The sequence below is a fragment of the Caenorhabditis remanei genome, chromosome X, assembly GCF_010183535.1.
Source record: "Caenorhabditis remanei strain PX506 chromosome X, whole genome shotgun sequence".
NCBI classification, from domain to species: Eukaryota; Metazoa; Nematoda; class Chromadorea; order Rhabditida; family Rhabditidae; genus Caenorhabditis; species Caenorhabditis remanei.
Genome location: NC_071333.1, coordinates 7,384,597 through 7,411,999, shown reverse-complemented (window position 1 = coordinate 7,411,999; position 27,403 = coordinate 7,384,597). Strand labels below are relative to the sequence as shown.

General features: G+C 36.8%; 7 protein-coding genes across 7 annotated transcripts; 4 read left to right on the top strand and 3 right to left on the bottom strand.

Moving 5' to 3' along the window:
• Positions 1-431: 431 nt before the first annotated feature.
• Positions 432-4,677, top strand: GCK72_023415 (uncharacterized protein; the record flags this gene model as incomplete). The annotated part of the gene is made up of 12 exons (XM_053735386.1): positions 432-636; positions 1,502-1,636; positions 1,685-1,868; positions 1,917-2,058; positions 2,138-2,225; positions 2,869-3,030; positions 3,288-3,439; positions 3,516-3,714; positions 3,765-4,088; positions 4,137-4,252; positions 4,302-4,478; positions 4,525-4,677. 12 exons carry the CDS (start codon positions 432-434, stop codon positions 4,675-4,677), a joined length of 2,037 nt encoding a protein of 678 aa, XP_053578952.1.
• An 878-nt stretch (positions 4,678-5,555) lies between these two features.
• Positions 5,556-8,104, top strand: GCK72_023414 (uncharacterized protein; the record flags this gene model as incomplete). The annotated part of the gene is made up of 6 exons (XM_053735385.1): positions 5,556-5,585; positions 5,634-5,829; positions 5,874-6,023; positions 7,313-7,461; positions 7,516-7,702; positions 7,866-8,104. The coding sequence occupies 6 exons, from the start codon at positions 5,556-5,558 to the stop codon at positions 8,102-8,104; spliced, it is 951 nt and encodes a 316-aa protein (XP_053578951.1).
• Positions 8,105-10,097: 1,993 nt separating this feature from the next.
• Positions 10,098-11,567, top strand: GCK72_023413 (uncharacterized protein; the record flags this gene model as incomplete). The annotated part of the gene is made up of 6 exons (XM_003106674.2): positions 10,098-10,136; positions 10,312-10,401; positions 10,446-10,571; positions 10,623-10,762; positions 10,908-10,939; positions 11,443-11,567. The coding sequence occupies 6 exons, from the start codon at positions 10,098-10,100 to the stop codon at positions 11,565-11,567; spliced, it is 552 nt and encodes a 183-aa protein (XP_003106722.2).
• Positions 11,568-13,431: 1,864 nt separating this feature from the next.
• Positions 13,432-15,566, top strand: GCK72_023412 (uncharacterized protein; the record flags this gene model as incomplete). Its single annotated transcript, XM_003106740.2, has 12 exons — positions 13,432-13,572; positions 13,625-13,721; positions 13,775-13,902; positions 13,951-14,085; positions 14,133-14,213; positions 14,471-14,572; positions 14,624-14,714; positions 14,759-14,870; positions 14,923-15,009; positions 15,064-15,176; positions 15,243-15,380; positions 15,454-15,566. The coding sequence occupies 12 exons, from the start codon at positions 13,432-13,434 to the stop codon at positions 15,564-15,566; spliced, it is 1,338 nt and encodes a 445-aa protein (XP_003106788.2).
• Positions 15,567-15,751: 185 nt separating this feature from the next.
• On the bottom strand, positions 15,752-16,627 carry GCK72_023411 (uncharacterized protein; the record flags this gene model as incomplete). Its single annotated transcript, XM_053735384.1, has 3 exons — positions 15,752-15,844; positions 15,895-16,020; positions 16,097-16,627. 3 exons carry the CDS (start codon positions 16,625-16,627, stop codon positions 15,752-15,754), a joined length of 750 nt encoding a protein of 249 aa, XP_053578950.1.
• A 478-nt stretch (positions 16,628-17,105) lies between these two features.
• GCK72_023410 (uncharacterized protein) lies at positions 17,106-19,169 on the bottom strand (the record flags this gene model as incomplete). Its single annotated transcript, XM_053735383.1, has 7 exons — positions 17,106-17,252; positions 17,299-17,501; positions 17,550-17,765; positions 17,814-18,008; positions 18,060-18,125; positions 18,172-18,361; positions 19,032-19,169. The coding sequence occupies 7 exons, from the start codon at positions 19,167-19,169 to the stop codon at positions 17,106-17,108; spliced, it is 1,155 nt and encodes a 384-aa protein (XP_053578949.1).
• Positions 19,170-26,595: 7,426 nt separating this feature from the next.
• Positions 26,596-26,859, bottom strand: GCK72_023409 (uncharacterized protein; the record flags this gene model as incomplete). The annotated part of the gene is made up of 1 exon (XM_003106756.2): positions 26,596-26,859. One exon carries the CDS (start codon positions 26,857-26,859, stop codon positions 26,596-26,598), a length of 264 nt encoding a protein of 87 aa, XP_003106804.2.
• Between the last annotated feature and the right edge of the window lie 544 nt (positions 26,860-27,403).

Below are 27,403 nucleotides of genomic sequence, written 5' to 3'. Positions count from 1 at the left end.
TTCTCTTCAATGAACATTGTTGTTATGATAGGCTCACGAGCTCGCCCTATTTACGGATCTCCTTGTTCCTGAAAATTGATGCTTTCCACCTCTCAAGACAGCCTCCCGGAGACGAACAGCCGGCTTTTCTGAGGTTGGATAGAGAGTCATGACTTGACGGAGTGGGGGGGGGGGAAGAGAAGAAGAAAAGTTTTGGTCGAAGAGCTCTTCTTTATTTTTCTCCTATTGCGTTTGAGGCCGTGCCCCTGGGCTCCAGTCTCTAGTCAGCACCAAAAGTCCTGTGACTTATTTGAGGTGACCATTCACGCGACCACTGACTCTTTCCCTCTTTGAAGTCTCATTTCGACTTCAAAAAACACTAGAACACATCTGGTACCCAGCATATTGTGCTGCAAACCAAGCCGCTATTATTTCATTCCTATCGCCGTTCAATGGTCCAACTAGCCGAATTCGAGCGGAGCAATTTCTCCGAAGAGCGAGAGCTCACTGAACGTAGTCCTTTACGTTCATCTCCACCTTCATCGTACTCAAGACCAAGTTCTTCCCGACTATCACCATTTGTGGGATCGTATTCAAATTGTGATTCAGTGGATGAACTATGCGATCGGTTGAGTAGATATCATCGACAAGTTAGAGGTAAATATAACAGGAGCACTTGCTGAATTTTCTTTTTCTCGCTCAGTCAGCTCATTTAGCATGGCATTTTTCAGAAATGAACTAAACATAATATCAGAAACTCAACCATGAAAAATTTTTCAGTGCGATAGATGCTTTTTATCTATCTGTCTTCTCCCAAAAAGAGTTTTCATGAGCAAATCCACATTTAGTGAGCTGCTGTGGCAAAAGCATTTTTACATTCATGCTTAAAACCTTGTCATACTCTTTAACGAAAAAACTTTTAAAAAAGTTCTTCACTTCCGAAATTTCTCCACCTGTTCAGATCGCATGTTCTGAATCTTGTGATGTATCAGGATACATGCAAAACTGACAAAATCACACAATTAGTTCTCAAAGTTCGGTGTGCTCTTCTTGTTTTTCCTCTTTCTGTTCAAATCAGCTGTCTTCAGCGATCTTCCTGCTCATTTATTTCTTAGGTGCACTGTGACTCTTATTTTTGTTTTTTTGACAGAGGTTAAACTTAGACGTGAGCTAACACACTCTTCCAAACTTCTCGACAAAAAGTTTCACAATTTCACAACTGACAATTATTGCAACGCATCTTGACAAAAAAAATCATCGTCACTTCCGAGTGGTCCCGCGAAATTTTCATAGTGTAATAACGGGGGAGCAAGGAGCAAAACGTTCGAAAACCTCTAAAAGTTAGAAAGACGGCAGAGAGAAAGTGAAAATGATGATGGTGCAAGAAAACACAATGAGAGCAGGAAGATGAAAAAGAGATAGATTTCAAATGTGAATTGAATCTACCTGCTTTTCTAACTCACGAAAAGAAGATATCATCTTACATCATAAAGTTTCAACACATTTCTTCTTCTATTTTCAGATATGCTAAACTTCGGGTCGATTCAAATTGACGAGGAGACCAGAGACATTATCAATCAGGTTGGATCCGTCCCAGGGAATAAACCACCACTTCTGTTTCACGAGATTCATGGAAGCAATGTGATGATAATGAAAAGTAAGATATTCCATCGGTCAAAGCAAAACATTCAAAAATTATTTTCAGATGGTCGAATGGCGAAACGAAAAGAGAGTTTTTGCAAAGGATTAGCCTTCTCCAGTCGACCAATTGAAATTGATGAAAATATTTGTCTCCGTTTATGCGAGGTTGGAACTAGCTGGTCGGGTGTTCTCAGATTTGGAGTGACCAATGAGGATCCAGAACAATACAGATCTATTCCAGTTCCAACGTGAGGATTTTGTTTGTAATTGAAGTTTCATAAGTTAGAAACTTTCAGATTTGCTTGTCCCGATTTAACAACAAAGGATGGATACTGGGCAAAAGCTTTACCTGAAAGATACTCAACACAAGGAAATATCTTGCATTTTTATGTCAACCAGCAGGGAGAACTATTCTACGGGATTAACGGAACACAAAAGGTACTCATTGGAGGTTATATGAAATGTTGAAATGTTAAAACCCAAAATCACTGAACCTTTCCAAATACATTTTTTCCAGGGTATGTTTTTAACGGGTATCAACGTTCGCAGTCCAATTTGGCTCATTCTCGACATCTATGGAAACTCGGTCGCAGTGGAAATATATGGTAAGTTCTAAAATCGGTGGATATTTAAGACAAACGAAAAGGTAGTCTGAGATCGGAAATCCTGAGATACCCATACATAGTGAAAGCAGGAAATGACATCAGTCCTTTCTTAGCTTATTGACCGTTGACGACGAGCACATTCGTCCATCGCCCTCGAACCGGTTTTTGTAGCGCAACGCCTGTTTGTATGCATGAATCATTACGAAACAAACAATCTGTCTCCAAAATCTATCTTATTCATCAACTTTCCTCCAAAAACGTACCGGCTGCCCTCTTTTTGTTTTAGAATATCAACAGTTCTATTTTTGCACTTGAACTGATTTTATAAATATTTTATTTCATAGTCAATACAACCAAAATTATCAAGTGAAGGGAAGAGTAGGCAAAAAGTTGAACAAACATAACTTATTGTCTTTCACTATTGTTTCCATACGGTTCGGTCTTTAGTAAACACTTGCAAGTACGAGTACTTTTCCTCCGGCACCGTTTCTTTTTCGCCACCGTATTTTGGCTTTTCTATCAGTTTCGCAGTTTGACCTGACTCATCATTTTGGCTACAGGGAAAATGAGTGCGATTAAGCGAAAATTTCAATTGTGTAAGCAATACATCTCTTAATATCAAATAATTTTGTTCAATTTTCAGACGCCTCCGAATTCCAACCACGACGAAATGCTCCACCACCTCCCCAAATTTTCCCGCCACTTGGACACCGTCTTGCTCGACCAGTACCGCTACCAGCAGTTGCGGCTCGAGTGAATTCTCCTAATTTTGAATCTTCATCGGCCTCGCGAACGGATGACTCAGGTAGGTCAACAGGGAATTGTCGATCAAGAAAAAAAAACTAATCTGCATGGGTTGTTCCCTCAAGTGGCCCTTGAGAATATGAGTCACATACATTTCTAATTTGAAATTCGTATTTCTCATCACTTTGATACCCAATGCTGCACTCTTTTCTAGCTAAATCAACTATACTCCAATCGAAAACCAAAAAACCATCAAGAAGTGAGCTCGAACTGAAGATCAAATTGAATTGTTTTGTTACTAAATGCATGTGATTACAGGTGTCACTCCAATTCGCTTCCACCACGTCAAGGGATGTCATATCACATTGAACCCATTCCGAAATATTGCGACTCGAGATCAGGCGGAATACTCACAAGGCTACGTTTTCACAGAGCGACCAATCAAAAATAACGAGAAAGTGATGATTCAGGTGGGTAACAGCTGACTTTTTCGAATTCACTCAGCTTTTTTCCTCGAGTGACCTCATAAAAAACGGATATTTTCAGATCACTGAAGTGCAACGTCTTTATGAAGGGGGACTTGCATTTGGAGTGACATGCTGTGATCCTGCCACGATTCGTGTTGCAGAATTACCAGAAGATTCATCGGATTTAGTTGAGATGCCAGAATACTGGGTTGGAATTAAAGACATTGCTCTCCAACCGAAGGCCAATAGCATATTGTCCTTCTGGATTACTGATTCTGGTACGTACTATATAATGGGAAGAAATAAAATTGAATTCTCTTTTCTACAGGAGAAGTCAAATTTGAAGTTGACTCGAATGGTGCTCGCACCTGCCTTCATGTCGACAACTCTCTAAAACTCTACATGTATTTTGATGTATACGGATCGACGATTGGTATCAGACTTATGGGTTGCTTACCAGTACTAAGATCTCATTCTCCTTCTGCCAGAGAGCTTAGAGAAAGTTCCTCAAGAAGTGACAGAAATGACCAACCGCTATCCATTCCAAAAAGGCCGGCTAGAATCATGGATCCTTCTTCGTCTTCGCTTTTTGCTCCTCCTGCACTTCCAGCGAGACCTCCTCCAGCTCCTCACAGTCCGTTGAGAGTTAACAGTAAGCATTTATTCTCAGAAAACTAATAAGACCTTGAGTATTTTTCAGTCCGTGACTCACTGGAAAGTTCTTCAAGTGCACCAACATTCCCTCGAACCACCATTGATGATCTTCTGCTTGGAGATCTTCTACCACGAACTGCACCGCCACCTGTTGCCCCAAGAGTGAGTTTCACTAGTCGCCTTCTATTCAACCATTTATGTTTTGTTTCAGACAACAATCGCTTCATCAGCATCAACGTCACGTTTACCGAGCAGACCAACAACTTCTGCAATGATGTCTCCGCCAGCATTCAGCCCACCACCACTTCCAACATCGTTCCAAAATTTGGCAGTTTCTTCTGGCAACGACAAAGAAGGAGAAGCACCAGGAGAAGGAGATGAGTGCACGGTGAGTCATTTAGTTTGATTCCCTACTAATTTCGAATTCTTTGCAGATTTGTATGGATGCTCCAGTGAACTCTGTACTCTACACCTGTGGTCATATGTGTATGTGCTTTGATTGTGGCCGTCGTCTTCTCACTACGAAAGGGACATGCCCAATTTGCCGCGCTCCTGTGCAAGATGTCATTAAAACTTATAAATCTTAAAAATTGTATAATTTCTGCGTATGAATGTTAAAATCACACGCTTCCATCTAGAATTTAGCCCCTTGCCTATCATCACCTTTAATTTGCCTCTGATCAAAATTACAATTGCCTCTGAAAGTTTTTAGAAGGTATTAATTTTTTTCAATGTTTTTATTCTCAATTGTCTCAATTTTTCATTTCTCGGTTTTGTTGTAGAAACATAATCCATTTGCGTTTATACTAGAGACCTACCCCTACCCAACGCATACTGATTCGAGAGCCCCACACCGGTCCCCTGCCCACAATGTCCCAGAATTTTAATTTTAATCTAGCTTAACCCATTTTAAGGCACGTTTATGTGTTACACTCTGTAGAAAGCTGAATAAATTCTCGTAAAACAAATCCCTGTTAGAGTGAGAACAGCACTATACACTACACATATAATGTGACACGCAACCTAGGAAACAATCCTGCCGGTCGCCTAGGTAACAAGTGGATAACAGTTCAAAAAAGGAAACATAAGATTCTAGAAAAATCACACTCTTCTTTTCACCGGCTGTAACCATATACAGCAATAATTTTTTTCTGCTTCTGATTCTTCCCGCCGTTTCTTTTTTCCATTCCGTTGGTTTTCTTGCTTTTCCTCTCTCGTATTCACATTTTATCACCTTATTCGCATCGCTTCTTGTGATTTCTTTTTGTTTTCTGCAATCGATAGGAAATGGAACTCCCGAAAGGTAGAATACTCTTTTGATAGCTGTTGAAAACTATTTTCAGAAGAACCAATTCTTTTCAAATGTATCATTCCAAAAACATTCAACCAACAGGGAATTGAAGCCACCGACTTTATCAGAAGATCTCATTGGTCATTTTTCTGTCATGTTCGCTTTTCTCGACCAATGATGGAAGGAGATGATTTGGATTTCAAAGTATGAATTATGATATTCACTGCTGTAAAACTTTTTTTCTATTCACAGGTAATCTTCCACGATACTCCAAAGGTGGATGGACAACTTCTTCTATCCGTTACTCCACCAGAGTATCATTCTGCAAAAGCCAAAACTATCATTAAGCGAAATCCGTTTGTTATCGACCCAACTACCTCATGGATCAGTTTTTTAAAAGACGATGATTCAAAAAGGTATATGCGATTTGGACTGAAATATCTCAATGGTATGCCAAGACAAATAACATAGCAACAAATAGAACATTATCAGGTTTAATCCAACTTCGTCTCCCAGGAGAAACCGAGCATTTTCCATTTTACCATGTCCAAAATAACAACGAATCGATCCGCATCGACATATTTTTCTGTGAATATGTCAAAAGTATCAGCCTCCGTGATCCAATAACTTATGAGCAAGAAGGTGATGAAGAGCCAATGATCTACAGATCGCTATCACACGTTTTGATTATGTAAATAATATTGAACCGTAATCTATAACTATACTGGGTAAAAGAAGATTTTTCAAAAGTAGTTTCTCCTGAAAATGTTCTCCTAGATACTAATTTGTATTGAATTTTTCTGTTTCTGTGGAAGTCATTCCCTAGTTATAAATATTTTAATACTATTCTGTTTTTCTAACTTTTGAAAAACTCTCATCATTCACACTGGATAAAAAAGACGAAAGGTGGAAGAGTGCAGAAACCAGAAAAAAATTGACAAGAACTAGAATGAAACTAGAATAAGTTAAATGAAACATGGGAGTGTGCAACATTAGTCGTGCTCTGCTTTTAATTTTTATACTCAGCATATTCAAAATGGAAGTGTTGAAAGATAAGCTTTGCTAACTATGAAATGGGAATTTAAATTTGTGGTAATTTGGGAACAACTGTAAAGTTGACAGAAGGATTGATATTTGTATCTGAACTGCCCTCCGTGACTAAATCTCGAGATTTATTTTCTCAAACTGTACTGATACATTTGGTTATAAAGAAAGTAACGATTTACCTTAATCGGAGATGCGCACAACAAAAAAGCAACCCGATTCCGTTTTCCAGTTTTGGAATTTTTCAACGCTTCTGAAGGTATAAACGGTTTGAATTGACTTTTTCATGTACATTTGTTATCAGAGATTCGTTTCAAAAATTTTTCGGATGTACTCCTAACCAAACTGTTATATTCCAGTATACCTACAAACTTGATAATTTCTTTTCTAGAAGTGAGCGAATGTTTTATAATAAGCTTCTCATTTATTTCAAAATGATTCTAATTCAAGTTTGGGAAAAATGTTTAGATAAAGTATCAGATTTCTAAACAATGCTATGTGATTTTTAGCTTGATTTGCATTCTCTAATAAAATAATACCCGTTTTAATGTCAGTCATTATGTTATGAAAAAAATGAACAAAGTGTATGATATGTCTATTACCTCCAGTTTTTTAAAACACTCTGCTATCAGTAACTATCTGTTCCCAACCCATCTCGTGTTCTACGGATCGATTCAAGTTACACTGTGTACACTCTATTTTTTCAATTGTCCTTTTTTCGAAATGAGAAAAAACTATGATTCTTGAAAAGGCGAATCGCCCAGTCCAATTATCATCACTATTGATATCTTTTTCGCTGTCGATGATGCAGAACAAACACGGTCGGTTTTTCACTTTTACTCTCGTTTTCACCTTATAAACAATTAAGTAATTATTGACTTTTTCAGATCTTCATTTGGTTTATCATGGCGATGACCATCAAGTCGTTCAATTCAATAAAAGTAAAACTGGTCTGGAACGAATATTTGCTTCAGAAATGACACATGATATCAATTTCTGCCGTTTTATTCGAAAGCTCGAAGTTGTCAATTTTGAGGTACGCGGCTTAATTTTTACTTTGTATTTTGTATGATAAACATATAAATCTAAGGTGACGATATATGGCAAAAACAAGAGAGAGGGCGATTTTAAATTGATAGTAGAACCTGCTAAACCGAAGAAAATTGATAACAAGAATCAAAGTATGATGCTTGCCCCACATGTCATTGAGCCACCAAGTGTTTGGATAGGAAACCCGCAAAGAGGAATATTCAGATTTATGGTCAAGTTACAGAATGGTACTGTTTTACTGTAATCTGTGTTGAAAATTGAAATTCTGAACTGTTATAATATTCTGCAATCAGTGTTTGAAGAAATATTATAATATAGTTGAAACTATTTGAATTGAAAGAGCTAACCCACGTTGAGAGCACGCCACTAAATACCTAAATTTGTTTGCAGAAACATTGATGATGAAAATGGACGACGACACGGATTGGTTCGCTGTTCTCTACTATCCGAAAAGTGTTGAATACTATAATATGAGGCTCAGCCTGTGCAAAACGATACGGTCTGTCATGATTGTAAGCAGCATAGAAAAGAACAACCCACCAAAAATAAACGATCCACACTTCAACAAATTGTATGACTCCAAAAAACTTAACAATGAGTGTCCTTGTTTATCTAGAAGACCTTCCTAATTCATATTTCATTTCCCTTTGCGTGATTCCCAGAACTGAACTTTAGTTACCCACTTTCACACTATTCATTTTCATATGATTTTTTCTCGTCCCAGACGAAATGAATTTTAGAAACTCTAGTGAATATGTACATATATTGGAGCTGCATAAAAACACACTCTTTGCTCTTTTTCCTTAATAAAAATAGGACTACTATATATGTACGCACTTTCTTATTTCTCTTTTCTCTTTTCTTTTCCCCTTCTACTATAGTACATTTTCTACTTCGTTATCATTGTCGTCTGTCCATTTCTTTGTCACTGATTTTCCAATTTGCCATGAAAAGTTAATATGTTTCTTCTTCTGATGCATTCTCCGAGAAAATGTTCAGAAATCAACTCAAGTTTGAAAATGAAGAAAAAGTGATTGATCAGCTGAGAAAATGTGATTAAAAAGGGATGGATGCCAAGAAAAGAACATCTTATGACAGTGACAGTTATTTTGAAATCTTATGATATCAGATGTGTTCAAAATGACCACAAATCAGGGCTTGGTTTGTTTTTTTTTCAAGGAAAAAGGAAGATTTATTGAGATTTGATGTTAATGAGCTTTGAACATCGAGAAATGAAAAACAAAAATTAGTAGACAGTAGAAACGAATAGAAATGTAATAATTTTTTGGCTGTAAAAATTAGGAGAACAAATTGAATGGATATTCTGAAAATTCTTTTTCCAAACCATCCACATTAATTGAGTGCTCGGGATTACAACTCTCATTAAAAACAAATTAAAAACTTTCAGATAATAATAATCCCGAACGTTTCTGATGTTTAACTTCTGAGTCTCATCAATTAGTCCTTCTCAAAACAACAACTAGCTTTCAACTTCTATGTATTCATGGACGATGACATTTCTTCTCAGAAACATTATCATGAACATAAAAGCAAATGTTTCTTCTCATTTTCTTTCTCATCTCACCACTTTTCTAGTGTCCTCTGCATTGTTTCAGTGCTATTGTTCGCATTGTATAACGTATTATCGCTGAAAATGTCAAACAATGGAAACATTATTTTTGGTAAATATTCCGATCGGAAGAGAAATCATCAATTTTTTGTAGTCAAGGCGCGTGACGGGTTTATAGTTTTGTCAGAACATAGAACTGATGTGCTCTGAACGGAAGTCGCTATTTGCTAGGACCAACTTCCCAGTTTTTGTTTTTGTTTTTTCTCTTGTTTTTATTTTCCAGATACCAAATCTTTGTGTCATGAACTCCTGAACTCTGTTCTTCTCTTCTATCTTTCTGTTTTTTTTTCAAATCTGATTTTTGTTCACTTTCACGTACGTGAAACGAACCGGCGGAACTAAAACGATATCAAATTAGGTTTATTCCTTTTTCATTGGCGTCGTCCATTTCTTCATTATTCTTCTAATCATTGTTGTCACAATAAATACGTAAACGTTTATTTTTTGTATCTGATATCGGCTACAACAATGTAAGTAGTATGGAATGCGGCCTTGATGACCAGACTCAAAGGCGTTCGCCGAAACTGATAGGGGTAAGAATCCCGAGAAACATGTGAATATTTTCTTGTTTGTGTAATTAATCGTAATCGTTCTAATCAACTCCTCCCCAGTCATCCCCTTTATTTTCTCCGTTCCTTCTTCCAATTTCCTCGTTTACTGTATTCTCGAGATAGATTCTATATTTCCCAACTGTCCCTGAAATCACCTCGACTCCGCCCACTACTCTATTTGAGGCAACATAAAAAGAGGAACTGCAATGGGTCCATGTCATATGAATAGGTGGAGAAAGAGATCATCAAGTTGTACTATTCCTTCTCCATCTTTTTTTCTTGATTGTTATCTTTTCTCGATGGCCTTGGTTATTTCTACGATTGTCATTGGTCAAACTTGAGTGATTTCCGCATTATTTTGTTGCGCATTTTTCGATTGTATCCAACTGCTAGACCAGTTTTAACTTACCTATCTGTTTCAGAACCCAAATCACGTTCAAGATGCTCAGGATACTCGCAATTACATTGGCTTTAATAGCGGTAAGTCTCCCATCAAAACGCATCACAAATCTCTCCCGGTCTAGAAACTAGGTTGATAATGAATCATAGACGGATAGGGGCGCCAACTGGTCTAGATCTCGGTCAAGTATTGTGATGTAATTGACTAATAGCAACATCCAACAAGCCGATAAAAGGAAACCGCTCTTCTTTGCAGATTGTATCCGGTGAATTGTCCAAGACTAAGGAAGATAAGACACTCAAGGATTTGGAGGACAAGATTGTGAATGATATCATCACACATAAAGTATGTAACAAAAGATCATTCTGGGCAAAAATTGAACGTTTCAGGTTATGGTATACAGTAAAACTTACTGCCCATGGAGCAAACGACTGAAGGTCATTCTCGCCAACTACGAGATTGATGACATTAAGATTGTAGAACTTGACAGATCTAATCAGACTGAGGAAATGCAGGTGAGATATCTAGATTAAGAATATTCAAAAAGTTAGAATTTGTGGTTTTAGGAAATCCTGAAAAAATATTCCGGAAGAACTACAGTACCTCAACTATTTATCAGTGGAAAGTTTGTCGGAGGACATGACGAGACGAAGGCTATCGAAGAACGAGGAGAGCTTCGACCATTGCTCGAGAAAGCCCATGCTTTGTAAGTTGATTTCTTCTGCATTTTCGGAATCATCCACACCTCAATCTACCTTAACCTTGTATCGGTCCTATGGAAAAAAGAGAACCAACCATTTTGTCCTTTCCCACGATGTGCACCACTTCTCTCTATCCAATGTTGTTTCCAGATTCACTAACCGAGTACCTGTACCTGACAACGGTGCGTGAGTTGGTTTGTGCATGTCGCTCAGCGTCCAATCACTCGCTCCAAAAACATTTTGTTCCGTCGAGCATGTCGCCTGATTTCAGTCATCACGGATTATCTCCCCCTATCACGAGCATCACCGGTTATCATGTTGTCCTTGTTTTTATTATTTCTTCTTTCTATCTGCCACTTTGTTACCTTCTGATTTGCCTTGCCAATGCCCCCATCTATCTCTCCCCAAGAATGTTTGTATGTGGAATGAAACGGTTTACGAATCAAAATTTCGAGACATCGATTTCAGAAGAGCCAAATAATATTTGATAGTCTACAAAACAACACCAACAACAACGAACAAAACAGAGGTCTCATACAAATTCAAATGCTCGTTCTCGTTTTTCTACCTCTTCCACTTTTTTTTTCTGCTATCCCTTGGTTCTTCCTTCTGTTTTTATTTGTTTTCGCTTCATGGTAACCGAATGCTCATTTTTCTGTTCTTATTGAAATTCTGTGCGTTTCAGAGATAATAGAGACGAATTCTGAAGCGTTGGCGGTGAAAACAAAAGCATCCGCCCCATCATCTATTGCATTCTTCAACCTCGTCACTGCTCTCCCACTCGTTTTCTTTTCCATTTTATTAATATAAAAAGAACAACACAATCAACCATTTTTTCCTTCCTTGTTTTATATACACATCTTTTTCATGCTCTCTACTTCTAGCTCTCTACTTTTTTTGTCAAGTTTTTCGAGTCTCTTACGAGTTTTACATAAAATTTGTTGTATAAATCAATGTGGACAGTATGTAAATCATTATTACTACCGTCCAAGAGATTATGAATCGGACGGAGGTGTCCGAGAAGGGAGGTAGCTGTATAATGTGGACCGCTTAGTGTCAGGGCCATTTATTCTCTCTTATCGCTGCTCACCATCTATTCGACCACTGCCGTTCTCTACACTTTTTTCCTTCAAAATGTCGTTAGTTGGCTAAATTAACTACCGCCTTGTCCAGTAGTTTTCAAATAATTGGAATAGTTTATTTCCCTCCGTTAGTTTTGTTTGAAATTTCCGTGTTTTGGTATTTTAACGAAAACATTTTCAATTGAGCATTTATTATGTGAAAAAAAAATTGCGAAAATTTAGTTTATCTGGTACCATCCGCGAAACCAACAAATTGTGTGTAGGAGCAGACAAACACACAAATATTTACCGTTCTATGTCAACAGTGGGTCATATGAGTTTCTCAATGAATTTTTTTAATTTATGAGGTCATTTTTCCGAATTCACAGTTTTTGGGTCAATTTCGATGGGTTTACATTTCGATGGTCGATAGGAAGAGTTTGTTCCTGATAAAGTGAGTTTTGTTTCTCTTATTGAATTAAAAGAGGAAATTGAAGATTCTGATAATTTCTCAGATCGCATGTTTTAAATACACAGTAATCTGGAACTATTTGAAAACCGAAAATTAGAAAAGTTTTATCCGGTTTTCTTTCACATTTATCAACAGTGGTTACAGTCGAACACAATGAACATTTCACTCCTCAATCCGTCCTCCTTGCGGCAATTTCCATGATGATCCCATCCAAGAAGCAGCCAGCGGAGACAGTCGGAGGGCAGCCATCTTTTATTCCTCGCCCTCTCATTTCTTTGGTGTATGTCGGCGATAATTTTCTTTGGGTCTCTTCGAAATCCGCGCACTTCAATTTCCTGTCTTTTGTGTCATCTCACCCAGCCCAGTCCGTTCAAATGTTTTGTACCCCTCTCGGACCGGTCCGATTCTTCGGTTGATCGTCTTCACACACAGCGTCTATTCATATATATTCTACTGTTGATTCAATGCATAGAAAATGTGTCAGATGCATAGGAATCATATTCATTTTGAAAAAAAAAACAGATCTTGACTACAAATTTTCAAGAGTTGACGTATAGGTTTGATAGATCAACGACAAACGATGAGAATTGAGCAGTTCATTGTCCAGACCACAAAAGTGTCACTGATAACTATTTGAAATAAGCACGTTCCGTTGTACTATCAGTATCACCCTCACACCCTTTTCTCTCTCTTCTATTCCTTATAAAATTTGATGCGCCAAATATTTCTTCTAGTATCAAATTTCGACTTTGACGCAACTCATTTTGCTTCATTCCTTGTGAGAAGCACAAAACTCTTGGAAAAATAGAATTTTAAATTTTCGAATTGAAATTCTGAACTCAAATATAGTCGGAAAACGCTCAGTTCAAACAAACTCCCACGTTTGGGTCTGAACTAACTATTTTCACGGTTCTAATCATCACTGTTTGACAATTTGAATGCTGACATTTCTATTTGGTGGGAGGGAGTAAACATATTTGTTCAGGAGGAAGTGTACAAACTTATAGTCGAGAAAAAACTAGTATTCCGGTCATTGCTAACTTTCCACAAACTCTTTGTCATCTTCATTTACTGCAAATTTCGTTGACTTTTTTTCGCAAGATTCCTTTTGGGATGGTTTTGATTTTTTATTTTACAGAAAATGACAGCAATAGGTCCTGTTGACAAGAAAGCAGTTATGAAACTGCTTATACCTGCATTAATCTGCAATATGTTAGCATTTACTTCAATTCTACCACTATTCCCAACTATTCTCAATTATTACTCAAAAGAAGGTCACAGGGTAAGTTTATTTTCAAACATTTTTAATTGAAAAAATATATCTGAACTTGCAGGATTGGTTATATGATATCAGTGTAAAAGGGCTTCAATCATTTCAAGAAGCCATTGGAGTGCCTCACAGCGAAAGATATGACAAAGTGTTCTTTGGAGGTATTATCTTTGAGATATTTTCTTTATCTCTAAATAATTCTAAAATCTTCTAGGTTTCCTTGGTTCACTGTTCAGTGCTCTCCAATTCATTTCCTCCCCAACACTGGGCTCACTGTCGGATATTTATGGAAGAAGAGCAATTATCAGTTTATGTTGTATCATGACTTTCATTTCATATGTGGTTAGTCATATTTTCTTTCAAAACAAAATATCATAGTTTGTGTTTTAGAACTGGCTTAAGGCAGACACATTTGCCTATTTTGTGCTATCAAGAATTCTAGGAGGATTGAGTAAAGGAAACATCAATGTGGCGACTGCAATTGTTTCAGATGTGTATTCACCGGAAGATCATCCAAAGGGAATGGTAAGTAATTCAATAGTTGTTTCAGTCATTGCACATTGGCTTTGCAGGCATTCATCGGAATTTCGTATTCAGTTGGTTTCCTGGTCGGACCAATGATTGGTGCATATTTTTCGACAATTGCTTCACCGGTATGGTTGATTTTTCTAAGGAAATAGAAAATTAAAGACGGATGGACTATCAATAATTAATTAGTCAAGCAGAATTATGGTAGTATTGTTGAAATAAGAAAGAACTGTTGAAATTAAACATAATTGATGCTATCCGAAATGGATATTAGCAAAAATCTATATATTTAGTAGCGTAAATATGAACAATGACCATTTCAAATAATGGTGATAAATGGACAAGAGAGAAAACTTCGAAGTTGGAATATTTTCTTTTCCAGGATGCCCCATTCGCCTCACCGGCAATCTTTTCAATTGTCCTCACCGTCCTCGAATTCGGATTTTTGTTCTTCCTACCGGAAACATTGGATCTCAAAGAGCAGGTGTGTTGTATTATATGCAATTCATTGTTGTAGTTTGTGACTTTGTTTCAGAAAAGTCTGGATGACATTAAAAAAACACGAAAAGAACTAATCACACCAAAGGATTTGTTCCAGTTCACTGCAGTAAATGCCCCACAAGAAAGTGAGTTTTCCAACTTCAAATTGCCTTTTATTTGATTGTTTTAGAGAAAAATGAAATGCAAAAAGTTGGGTGGATCTACTTCCTCTTCTTATTCTTGTACTCGGGACTTGAATTCACTCTTCCGTTCCTGACTCATCTGAGATTTAACTTTGATAAGTATGTTTCATTATTTATTTTACTCAGAAATATAAACTTATGCTTTGTTCAGTATGCAACAAGGAAAACTGTATTTGTTTACCGGTCTTCTGATGCTCCCCATTCAAGCTAGATATGTCCGAAAAACCCCAATTGAAAAGTGAGTGTGGCTCATCGAGATATGAAATACGCATTAAATAATCCAATTTTCCAGACAAAAGGCTGTCGCAGAATTTGGAATTGCTTGCATCATTCCGGCTTATTTGCTCGTGGCTGTTGCCAAAACTCCACTGGTTCTTTACGCTGGACTATTTTTCTATGCAATTGGTAAGTGGAAAAAAAGAGGAAGCGGAAGGAAAAAAAAAACTGAAAACACCATTGTTTTGTTTCCAGCATCGGCTACTGTTGTCACCAGTTTGACGTCGTTAGTTCACGTCATCTACCCACAAAATGAGAAAGGTGTACTTGCTGGAATATTTAGAAGTCTTGGATGTCTAGCTAGAGCACTTGGACCGGTTATATCTTCGACATGTAAGTGGCATCTTTAAAAATAGGTTATGAATACCAAATGAAAAAAAAAACGTCTTCAAATATTAATTTTCAGTCTTCTGGCTGCTTGGAGCAACAACATGCTATATTATGGGAGCACTTCTTTTGTTCATCCCTCTCATTCTTCTCAAACGACTGGAAAATCCAGCTGCTAAAAAAACTGTCTAATCCCTACAATCTTTTCATTTTGTAGTTTCTAGTCATATTTTTGTTTTATTTTTTCGATCACACAATTCCACTTTTCTGAATACGGTTATCATCCAGCGATGCACAATATGTCTTCCATTCCGAAAAAAACGATGTACATTCAAAATGTCAAATATTAAACTGTGATAATTTATTTAAAATGTGATTCAATTAACTTTATTGAAATATCGCCGGTTGAATGTTTCAAATAATGCCTGCTTCCGTTCAGTGATTTCTGCCATTTCCGCTTTAGAAATCACCTGCAAAAAGTTGTGATGCATTCTTAGATGTAACAAAAAGTTGAGCTTACTTTTGAAATGAAAACTGTTGCAGCTCGATGAATATCTGTCCGTGAGCCACCGACCTCTTTTATAGTTTTCAAAAGTATTCGCAATTTTCTCCACTGCTCTGGGGACAGGTAACGTCGAATGAAATCCTGCAAAAAAGAGTTTTTGTGTTAACTCCAATTAAGAATAGAACTACAAGCTATTAAATAGACACAAAACACAAACTTTTGCTTCGTTGACCATATAAGGAAACGTTTCATCTGGAAGAGATGTAAAAACTGAAGGCTTCGGTGTTGGGAAATCTGGTAGAGGTTGTGTTGTAGTCTCTATCTTTGGTCGAATACCACCCGCCAAATGATCAGCAAACTCTGAGAGCAACATCGGCCTCGATAATGACGTCGAAGTTTCCGGTTGGATTGATTCTTTGTGATCGCTGCTGGTAGCCGTGGCGTCATAGTCGGGAATGACACTTTCCGGTGGAACAGACACAACGGAACTGATCAGATCTGTCGTTGAATCATCAATGTCTTCTGATGAAGATGACATTGTGGAATTATTCATAGAATCTGTTGGAGAGGAGTTCGAAGAAGATGAAGTTTGATTATTCGACTTTTTCTTCAAAAAATCTTTGGCTTCTTGAGATGATAATTCTTCTAAGAGCATATTGATTTCAATTTTAGGCATCAAGACTCTCCGAGAATGATATCCAAGTACAAGTGCATAAAGAACGAGACATATTAAAAACCTTTTGACCATCAGTTCGAAGAAGAAATATAATATGGTCGAGACAGCCGTATAAGTTAGTTACAAGAATGGTTGTAGACGGTAGACGTGAATCGTTTCGGAAATGAAACTTCGCTTGGAAATTATAATTATGACTGAAGACTGAGGAGACTGGTTTCCTAGATCGCCTTGGCCACACGCGCCTTTTACACTTTCTCAATGGCACATTCAATTCTTTTCTTCCAAAAACTCTCGTTGTTTCTTATTCTGTCTCATTCCTTGTGACCCAACTTGAACTTGATGTACGGTTCGGTTCTATTGTTGCATTAAAAAAAAACATACTACGTAGACAATGTCCGTAGGCGGTATTTTATGTTTGAAGTGGTAGTTGAGTAGGGTGATCAATTTAATTCATTCTTTACTTCATTCACAAATACTTGTATAGTTGTAAGAAACATTTGGCTGTAGAAGATAGGCAAAAAGAAAAATTAAGCATAGAAATTTATGTTATTCAATATTGATGGAAGTTGGACACCGTAGAGAGTCGCACCGTTTTCACAATAACCGAGTTGCTGCTTTTACGTGATTCTGATTCGTCATGCACCACTACAGATGGCACTGATTTACATGTTTTGAGTGATTGATGAGCGGAAAGGTGCTGAAACGACAAGGAAGTAGAATATATACTCTGGGCAATATGTTACCTTGTTTCCGTTTGGAGATCCTTTATTGTTCGGAATGTTGCTAGCTGATCTTTTCGGTCTTTCTGATCCAAAACGCTTGCGGTCAGAGTTTTGAAATTCACTTTTCACCCGTTTCGATCTCACCGATCTGTTCTCTTTGGTCTCACTCAAATACTTTTGGAATTCCGGTGGTACATACGATTGCTCTTTTTCATCCGAGGAATCTGAAAATATCATAATGTTTGAAATGTCTCACTCATTTGCGATCTTACGACAATGAAGTTTTTCAAGAACGCTGTTTTTGACTTTCTGGTTGAACACATAAATTGCATATTTGATTTCTATCAATCGACGAGCATAAATGAATGCATCCGCTAGTAGCTTGACCACATGCAACAACTGTGCAAGGATACCGAGGATCAACCTGGCACGGCGAGGCACAGTAAATACTAAGGGCAACAGAAAGTTAAGAGTAGTTGGAAGCCATCCTAAATTTGTTTTTTTTTTCAGTAACCGCCTAGCGGTCGTCCACTTACCAGCACAGGCTGAACCCGCAAGTAAAAGAATAGTGATGAGTAGTTTTCTGTTATTTCTCCGATTATTGTTGTTATTCAACAATGGATCACGTGAAACTTTACGCATATGAATGACAATGTGCAAGTATAGGATGGAGAGCATAGTGATGAAAAAGAGAAACGGCCCAACAAGTGATGCTCGGAAGAAATAGTTTCCTGAAAGTTTTATAATTAAAAAAAAATGCCCGGAGCACCTCACAAACTTACTGTAAATTGCGTTTCCTTGACACCCTTCACGGTCAAAAAATGCAAAAGCAATAGGGGCACGAAGACCTAAAACACTATTCATTAACTGAAGAACTTTTCAAATGTTGTCTACCTCCTGGAAAGACTGTGAAAATTGCCAAATAAATGCTCAGCGGGATGACATAGGCAAGAATGATAGTCCATTTAACTGTTTTGGGAGTAATTGCGTTCCGATGGAGTGGGTACACAATTCCGACGTAATGATTGAACGCAAGAGCAGAGAGGGTAACAACAGACGCGGTGAAAGTTGACATTTTGATAGCCTAAATAATGATAAAAGATGATAATTAAAAACCTCTCCGATCACCACCACATAGGTAAGAAACAATTGCAAAATTTTTGATTGAATTTTGTTTTCATTTTCTCTCACAACTTCTTGCTAGTTGAAAATAGTTTTGCATACAGTAATGATCGTTAGCTCTTTGACATTCACCATCATGACAATGGCAATCCTACTCGGTATTTCTTATGGTCTAACCGCTATAGGCATAATATGAACTACTTCAGAATGACCCCAAAGTTTTTGTTGGTGTGCAAACTTGATACCTCTAAAAGAAGAGAAGCACAATTTGAGAAGTGGCTGAAAAAGATGTTGATGACATAGGTGAAGATGTAGCATAATGAACAGAGAGCATTGCACGCCAGCAAGAACACACATAACCGCAGATTTACTGAAACTGGTCGTCGAAGATACCGTGCACACTGAAACAGAAGATTACGGGATTAGTGATTGATGTCCCACTCAGCACTCAATGTCTCAAGAACTAGGTTGAAGAGACTAATCCGTAGTCTGTCCTCCTTTTCATAAATTAGGTCAGAAAATATGTGCTTGTTGTTTAACAAGTGCTCGTATTTTTTTTTAAGTTATCGTCTGGTCCCAAGGGGTCTCAAAATAACTAGCACGTGGTCAATTCTGGAAGTCTCCAAACTCACATTCAACAGGTACACATTGACGAGCAGGGCAATGATAGAAAGAGCTGTCATGGTTAGTGCAGAAAAGTTGACGAGGTTGCTATCAAACCATACTAGTGACGCCTCGTATTCAGACAACGTTGTCGTTTCATTATCCATTCTGAAGTAATATTATGTGATCGGTCTTTATTCAAATCAAAAAAAAACGGAGAAGGGACTGGATAATCCCTAAATGGGAAACCTAAGAATATTAGAACAAGAAAAAGGAAAACGAACTAAGAATGAGACAAGATGAGACCAATAAAGATTTGAACGATGATGTATGAATAAGCAATTGAGAAACCAAACTGAGCATCCATTGGAAATGTCGCGATCAAGCGAAAAAGTGTTTCACTATTTTGATATGAGGCAGTGTCATCTCATCTTTACACCACGCCCCTCTTTTTCTGATTTTAACATGGTTTGATGAGCATCCAAATGAGTCTTCTTTGATACAGTAGACCAAATTTCAAAACTTTTTTCGTTTTTAGACTTTCGGTTGGGTGGCTAATAAGACGAGAAAGCTGGTAGTGAAGAAAACAGAGTGAGTAAGCAAAACTGAAAAGAAAAGGAAGAGAAGAAGGGGAGGGATTTAATATGGACCTTATTCACAGAGGACACCAGTAAGCTTCAATAATATGGGGCAGTGACAAAAGGTGCAAAAATAAAGTTGACTTTTGTTGTGTGGAAAAGTGCAAAAACTATTTCTACTTTTCTCACCATTTCCGATGAGTTTCCGACAGGAAATTGGGTAGTTGCAGAAGAGAATATTATGCAGATTTTTGAATAGAAATATTATTTTGAAAGTGAACAGAATTCAAGGTACTGAGTACTTTTTCTATTTGTTCCTGTGCTGAAGTAATTGTTCGTGACCTCGGGGAATCCGGCCAATATCTTTTTGTAAATTGTCTAGACGCGATTAATCTTATTTTTTACCTGATAGAGTTCTAGGTTATTGAATCATTATACTATTTTAATGGTTCATTTTATGCGTGAAAACTTTATAATATCTATTAAATTTTACTAACTTTGGAAGTTCATCTGAAATTGAAAATTGAGAATAATTCAGAAAATAATTGACTTGGATGAATTAATATAATTGGTATTTTATATCAAACTTTGTAGTGAAGTGTGAGATCTAACAAAGAGAAGAGAATGAAGTGAGGATAAAGGTCATGTCAAATCCACTCGGGGCTTCTCTTCGATCTCAAAACGAAGTTAAGGGCGGAGCGAAGTTTCAACGTAGACGGAAAATATGAATCAGGAGGGTTCTGATTTACAGTCGGATAAGCATAAGTTTTACTGACGCATTTCGAACAGGAAGAAAATATGGAAATGGAGTAAAAAAAAGAAATCAGTATGTTTTGAGTGAAAGGTACATCTCAGAGACTCAGAAATCACGTCACGGTTTGAAGTCTTCAATTATAGATTCTAAACACTTTGACAAACAACTTGAGATATAGGAAAAGGGCGTTTTGTAGACAGGCACGTGTTGACAAAACGTCATTGTTCAACACATGCTCATCACATTCCTTCAGAATAAGAAATTGTTCTACCAAGCACAGACAGCACGCGGATTAATATATTGAAATTGAGAAACGAACGGATTATTTGACAAATAATGTTACTGGATGATGAGCGTGGAAAAATGCAAGTTTTTAGTCTTGCAGAAAATACCCGAGCATCCGAACGACTCGTCAGAATGAATGATCAATATGAGAAGCAATAGGGCTGGTCAGAAGTTTTGTTCATTGTTTATTTTAGAACTGCTGCACATGTTGCTATTCACATTGTTCCCAAACATCAATCAAAATTTGAGATAAAATGTGGGAACCCATGATAAATTATTACAATCTGGACTCTAGGTCCGAGATTCCAAATGTCTCGGAGCCTGGTGAGATGATGAATTGGTTGGATGCAAATAATCTAATAAGACTAAAAGAATGAATACAAAAAGATATGCACTAATTAGAGACATCTTCTGGATTTAGCATCCTATTCCCGGTCACGAGTAAGCTTAGTACGGAAACGACCAAGAATTATTATACCCAACAGTGAGAAAATGCATATATAACAAAATTACTTGAATTCAAAGTTTACTATGAAATGATTTTCTTCTGAACAGAGGAATATGCAAATTTTAGAAAAGGATTTCATAATTAATCAGGTGGTGTTTTTGTTATGAGACGGGTAGTGTTCGCCTCTGAAAAGACTTGCAGACGAGCGTCCTGTGAGTTTGCATTCAAAAAATATCTGAGGGGATGTTGAAGCTATGGGTTCGAGAAAGAAAAATGTATCGGAAATATTCAAGACGGAGGAAATATCATAATTTCAGAAATATGCACATCAAAGTCATTTCCGAGATCAGCAAGTTCAATTTGTTTCTTCCTTTTTTTAATTGAAAAATAAACATATAAACTACATAAAACACTACTAGAACGAAAAAATAGTGAATGTTTTTGGAAAACAAAATAACAAAAAGAAGAAGGAAAGTTTCAAATATGGTATTTCCTCGCATCTTCTACATCCTTGTTCCTTATCCAATAAAACTAAAATCCATTCGGAAATATTGGTAATCAATCTTCATCGTCGGCTATAAATGTAGTAACTAACATCCATCAATAGGAAAAAGAAGCAAAAAGAAGAAAAAGAGGAAGAAAAAACCTCTAGATTCTGTGTGATGATGTGCCGTCAAAACGTCACCGCTGAAAAAGAGAAACATCTCTCCCAAACCACCGTAGCCGTATCGCCTCGGGCTGAACATACTCAGTGCGATCCGAAATTAATAGAATTGTCATGAGGCGTCTAAAACTTTGGAGCTTCATTGCACTCCCCGCCAATAAATTCTTTTCCGGAATTCAAGACTTCCATTGATATATTGAGCTTTAAAGATCACAAACTATTTTATAAAAGCAAGTTGAAGGAGTTCCTGGAATGAGTCTAAGGAATTGAAATTTCAAAACTTGTCGAAGAAGGAAAGCAGACAAACCCTTTTTGGGAAAATGACTAAAAAGGACTTCATACAATTTTGTATAACACTTGAAAAAGACCATGTCCAAATATTCAGCGTGGTCCTTGACAAAATTTATAGGCGTCGCTTTCATCTAAAAATGTACTGTAGGCTTCGAAATATGCGAAAAAACGCTCATCAAAGAAAGATGTCTTTCTCAAAATCGCAAATTCAGGCTGTTGCGTTCACGCCTACCAATCGTTTCGGTGAATTATTCAAACACTTATCACGTATTCGAAATATTTCTACTTTCATCTATTTCTGATTTAGTTTTTTCGTGTTGCGATATACTCTGTAGCTTATGAACGTTTATCATGAGCACCGAAGATGAAGCACTTTCCTAACGAACTTTTTTTTCTTTTTGAGACAATCCTCAAGGTAATCTCATAGAAATTAAAAATTGAGTTCTCCATTGGTTTAATATGATATTGAAACTTAGATCAATGTATTTCTAAGAGGAAACAACATGCATAATATCTAATTTTAGACAATTCTTAAGAAAATTTTATGATGAATTACATATAATTGCTGGTGCTCTGCAATGTGCATCATAAAACTCCAATTTGAAATGAGTTCAAGAACCGGCGGACAATTAAAGTCTAAAAGAGCTTCCAATTCCAACTATCGGTCACATTTCTAATGAGTTGTCCGGTTGGCTAACCGGATTCAATGACAGGAAGTATGATGCTGCCATAGGTATACGTCATTCTTAAAAACCGACCATCTTGATCGCAGAGTTTAGTAATCAAATTGTGGATAAGACACGAGAATAAATGAAAAAGTAAAAGCTGCAAGAAAAAATGCACCTCAAAAAAAGCGAAAGTAGATTGAGCGACCAAATTGAATCAACCTTAAGAGCGTGGGGGTCTTAGTGTTAGAACTCTTGTTCAATGTTTCTATTTTGAAGAAAGGGTAACTTCATTTGTCTACCCTAAAGTCCTTAAATTCAGAAGGACATGTCAATCCTTTTTGTCTTTCAAAATGAAAATTTCAGTGATCAAGAAACCGAGAAATTGGAGTGCACTATCAAGGTGCTTATTATTGAAAAAAACATCCCAATAATTTGAGAAAGAAGTATTTAAAACAAAACATGAAACAAAACGCAGACTTCAACTTGGTATCAAAAATTGACAAACAGATGCCAAATTTGAGTTTAAAAGGGATATGCGTTCGGTTTTATGCAATGAATAGAAAGTGAAGTCAACACACCAAACGAAATGTTCAATTTTTCAGTAATGGGTTTAGAATTGGAATGAGACAAAAACAAATGATGTGAAGTTCACCGGAAAAAAGTCGAAAATTCAAATTTTTGTTTTTCTAGAAAACGTTCTGTTTTGAAATCCATGTATAAAAATCTATGCAATTTTAATATTTTGTTTCTTGATACTAACGAAAAAAGGAAGGAAACCAGTAAACGTTTGTTATTTTTTATTGCGTCAGAAAAATGAAATGATGAAGATTAAAAATGAATGTAAACTTTATGATTAGTGTAGGATAAAATGATATTGTTTTAAGTCGTCAAAAAATGATGCGAAAATGACAAAGGTGACGTTCTTGTGTGTGTTTAGAAAAAATTCCTTAAAAACGAAGGTAGGAAGCCGTGATTTAGCTGTCCACACTTTTGTTTTTTGATCAAAAAAATGGGACATCCAAATATGCAAATCCAAGTTCGAGGGATGGGGATTAATTATTCAAAATCTAAGTTAAATAACATGGAGATGCATTTTTCAAAAGTGAATTTATTAATATTGAATCAGAATTTTCAAACATTCTGTGAATTCGAAAGTAAACGAAAACAAAATTCATACTTTTAGTACCAAGTGTAAGTAATTGCTACTTGAATGTGTTGTACTTTCTCTTTGAGCAAGTTGTCAAGTATCCCCTCCCTCTTTTTCCAACCCAAAACACATCACCCTATCTATCATGACACACCGGAACAGGGAACTAGAGCAATTGAGGAAATGTCTCATCGGTCTCCTATTGAATGAAAGCTCGTTTTTTATTCTTGATAGACAGGCAACTGAACTTGACGGACTGAGATGAAACTTTTGACAGACACATTTGGAATGAAGCCGGAAATATTTTATTGAAATCGAACCAATTTGAAGGAAAACTTTGGGAATTGGCAATGAATGAAAGAATAAGGAAAATGAGGGACTGAAAGTGTTTCAATTGGATTAATTCCATTTTTTTTAGTTCCCAGTAAAACTAAGTAGGGCTATGAATTGATAGAAGGAAAAGCTTACACCGAAGATCAAGAAAAAAGCACAGAATAGACGAGATAGACAAAGTAGAAAAAAGAAATTTCGCTTTGGCGACGTCCAGTATTTAATTGTTGAAAGAAAAAAGTCTAGGAGAAAACTAAATTCTGAAAAAAATTGACTTGTTTTCATTCTGGAAGTGCTTCTCAATTTGGGACCCTACCAAAGAACTTCCATGGCTGACTCCAAAATAATTACACAAAACGTTCGTGTTTAAAAGGGAGGAAAACAGATAGAGAAGATATAAGCAAAGATTAGCTTTTTCTTTTTCAACAAGCCGAGAATCTTCAGACAAAATTTGAAGAAGGATTAGTTTTCATGTAATACATTGCAATAGATAGAAGATAAAAAAGAACGGTGTTCAGAAAATCTAGAGGGCTTGAGGTGAATTTGTTACGCAGGAGTTCGGTTCGTTGGACTGATCGTTGGAACGTTCGCCACCTTTCGAAATTAGGATACCCCCGTTTACGAAAAATATATCAACGTTGGAAAACTGAAATAGCACAATAAATTTCCATATATTATATATCCGGGAATGGATTTCAGAACATCGCCCACAGCTGAAAAATATTTTCAACAAGCTCTACATGTGAAAGTGTCTGTGTCATAATTTTCATAGCGAACGCTCTCAACCATGCAATCCGTTTCTGTGTGAGCCTTTCCTTTCCTATGTGGTGGAAACTTCACGTTTTACCAGAACGCGTCGTCATGAAACATACTACATTAGACAACCACTAAGAATTTCATTTTCACCGGTGGTTTCTAAAGGCTACGATGCTACGCTAAAAACTACGCTATAAATTATTTTGACATTTCAGAAAATGTATCACCTGTTTCAATAGAACACGTAATATCTTGCATCCAACAAAATCACAGAGGTCAAATGTGCAAAAAATGCGTAAAAATCAGCAGTGTAGTATCGGAATTCCTGAACAAAAGCTCGCATAAATCACATTCTGGTGCATACGTGAACCTGACAAGGTTTGTGGACGCGCTCGTCTCCGGTTGTTGACGACTTATATGCTACTAATATATTCAATGGTAATTACATCCTTTTGTGACAGTCGAGTGCTAGACACAGATTATTTCAGCTAGGAAGGATTGAGTGTTTGATTTTAAATGACTTTTCAAGGTATGCAGAATGGTTCCATGAATGAAAAATTGTTGTTACGGGAAAAAAGACACATACGAAAATGGAACTCTAGTCATTGAAAAAAGTAGACAAAAATAGTCACTTAGTAGGGTCATCCCTTAGAGGTGTTGTTTGGAAATCTGGAGCTTAAAACACGCGATTCCTTTTTTTTTTGACTAGAATGAGGTCTTCTTTTTCCTTTTCATTCTTTTTGTAATAGACAAAGCGGGAGAAAAAAAAGGAAGTGTTGGAAGTGAAAAATATGCAGCATGTTTCCGGAAAACAAGCGATGGACCCAAGGAGGAGGTTCCGACGAAGGGCAAGTGTAAAACGAGAATTTCTGATCTAAAGTGATGTGGGAACCGCTTCAAAAATTTATGAAGATTCAAAAATGTTTTTGTGCAAAATCTCAGTCCCAAAAATAGATCTGAACTTATGTATAATAACAAAAAAAGCTTTGGAATAAATTCCTGGAAAAACAAAAACTATTTCAAGATACATGTAAAAACAACAATAAATACTACGAGAGGGCTATTTTGAAAACATGCTTATGGTTTAGTACTAGATTTTAAGAATTATCAGTGGTTACCAGAAAAAGTACTAACGGATTTTTCTCTTGATTTAAGGGAGGGTGTCAGTATGAGACATTACATTCAATTGAATTGAATTATTAAGTACAAAAATATTGTTTTTACAACTGGTTGCTGAAAAACTTTTTATTTGTTTTTCTGCTAATCTGTTTCAGACACTGTTTACAGGTTATTGAATTATCAATTTGAAACGTAGAACAATTCGATAATACACTTCAGTTAACAGATAAGTAACAAGCATTCTTAGTTGAAGATTTTTTCAAATGAAAACTTCGATTCAGAGTGATTAATGTGCAACCGAAAACTTTGGTCTCATCAATAAATTATTTTTTACCAATTTTCCCTCATTTCTATGTTTTATACGTTTTGATTTTTGTAAAACTTTCACACTGTCTTTACATTAACAGGATTTATTGAACATCCATATTTTCAAACATCAGTTCTTTACATAAACACCAATCTTTAAGACGTTTCAATTATGACAACTTTGTCAAAAAATCAATCAGAATAGGACAAGGAATCAATAAAAGACGGGCACATCATTAAATTCAGATCAATCCTCATTCTCATCAGTGATCAAAACCTTCGTCAGCCCGGCACGTTCTTCGGCGTTGCTAGTAGTGGTTGTATGACCGGAAACGGCGGATGCAACATCTCCATCCACCTTCTTCTGCTCGTTGGAGGCAGATAAGGCACGTTTGCGAGCTTCACGGCGTGCATCACGATCGGTAGCAAACTTGATGCAGATCAAAAGCAGCATGCAAGCAAGAACGGCTGCGATAGCAACGATTGCGGTGAGAATGAGGCAAATACCCATGTTGATTCCTAGAACGATGAAGAAATGAGAATAGTTTTTTTGTACAGAGAAACTGAGATAATTATGGATTTCAAAATCTATTTGACATTTTTATGTGAACTAACAACTTCATATTTTTCAACCACAAATAGAAATATAACTAACCCTGGTGCAAGCCAAATCCTACACTATGACGGTCGTGACTGAACTTGAAAACCATAGTTTTATCCCAAAGACTATACAGCGAGATTTTGAAAAGAAACGAGAGGACGGAGTGAATTCGAGATGATCAAACTCGAATTCCGCTTCTTATACCCCTCTCATCACGTCATCCTTTAAACGGAATTCTTACAAAAACGACATTTTGCACATCGTTAGCCCACTTTTTAGTGCGAAATCGTACTAGTTTTCCCATTAACCCTCACCGAATATCTCCACAGTAGGCTCGCAAGATTCGTTTCGCTGAGTGGTTTTAAGGAAGAGCATGTCATCAAGAATCATGACGAAAATCTTGTATGAAATAGTCAATTTTTGCCGGCTCGCTGTTTATTAGAGGGGGAGTCGA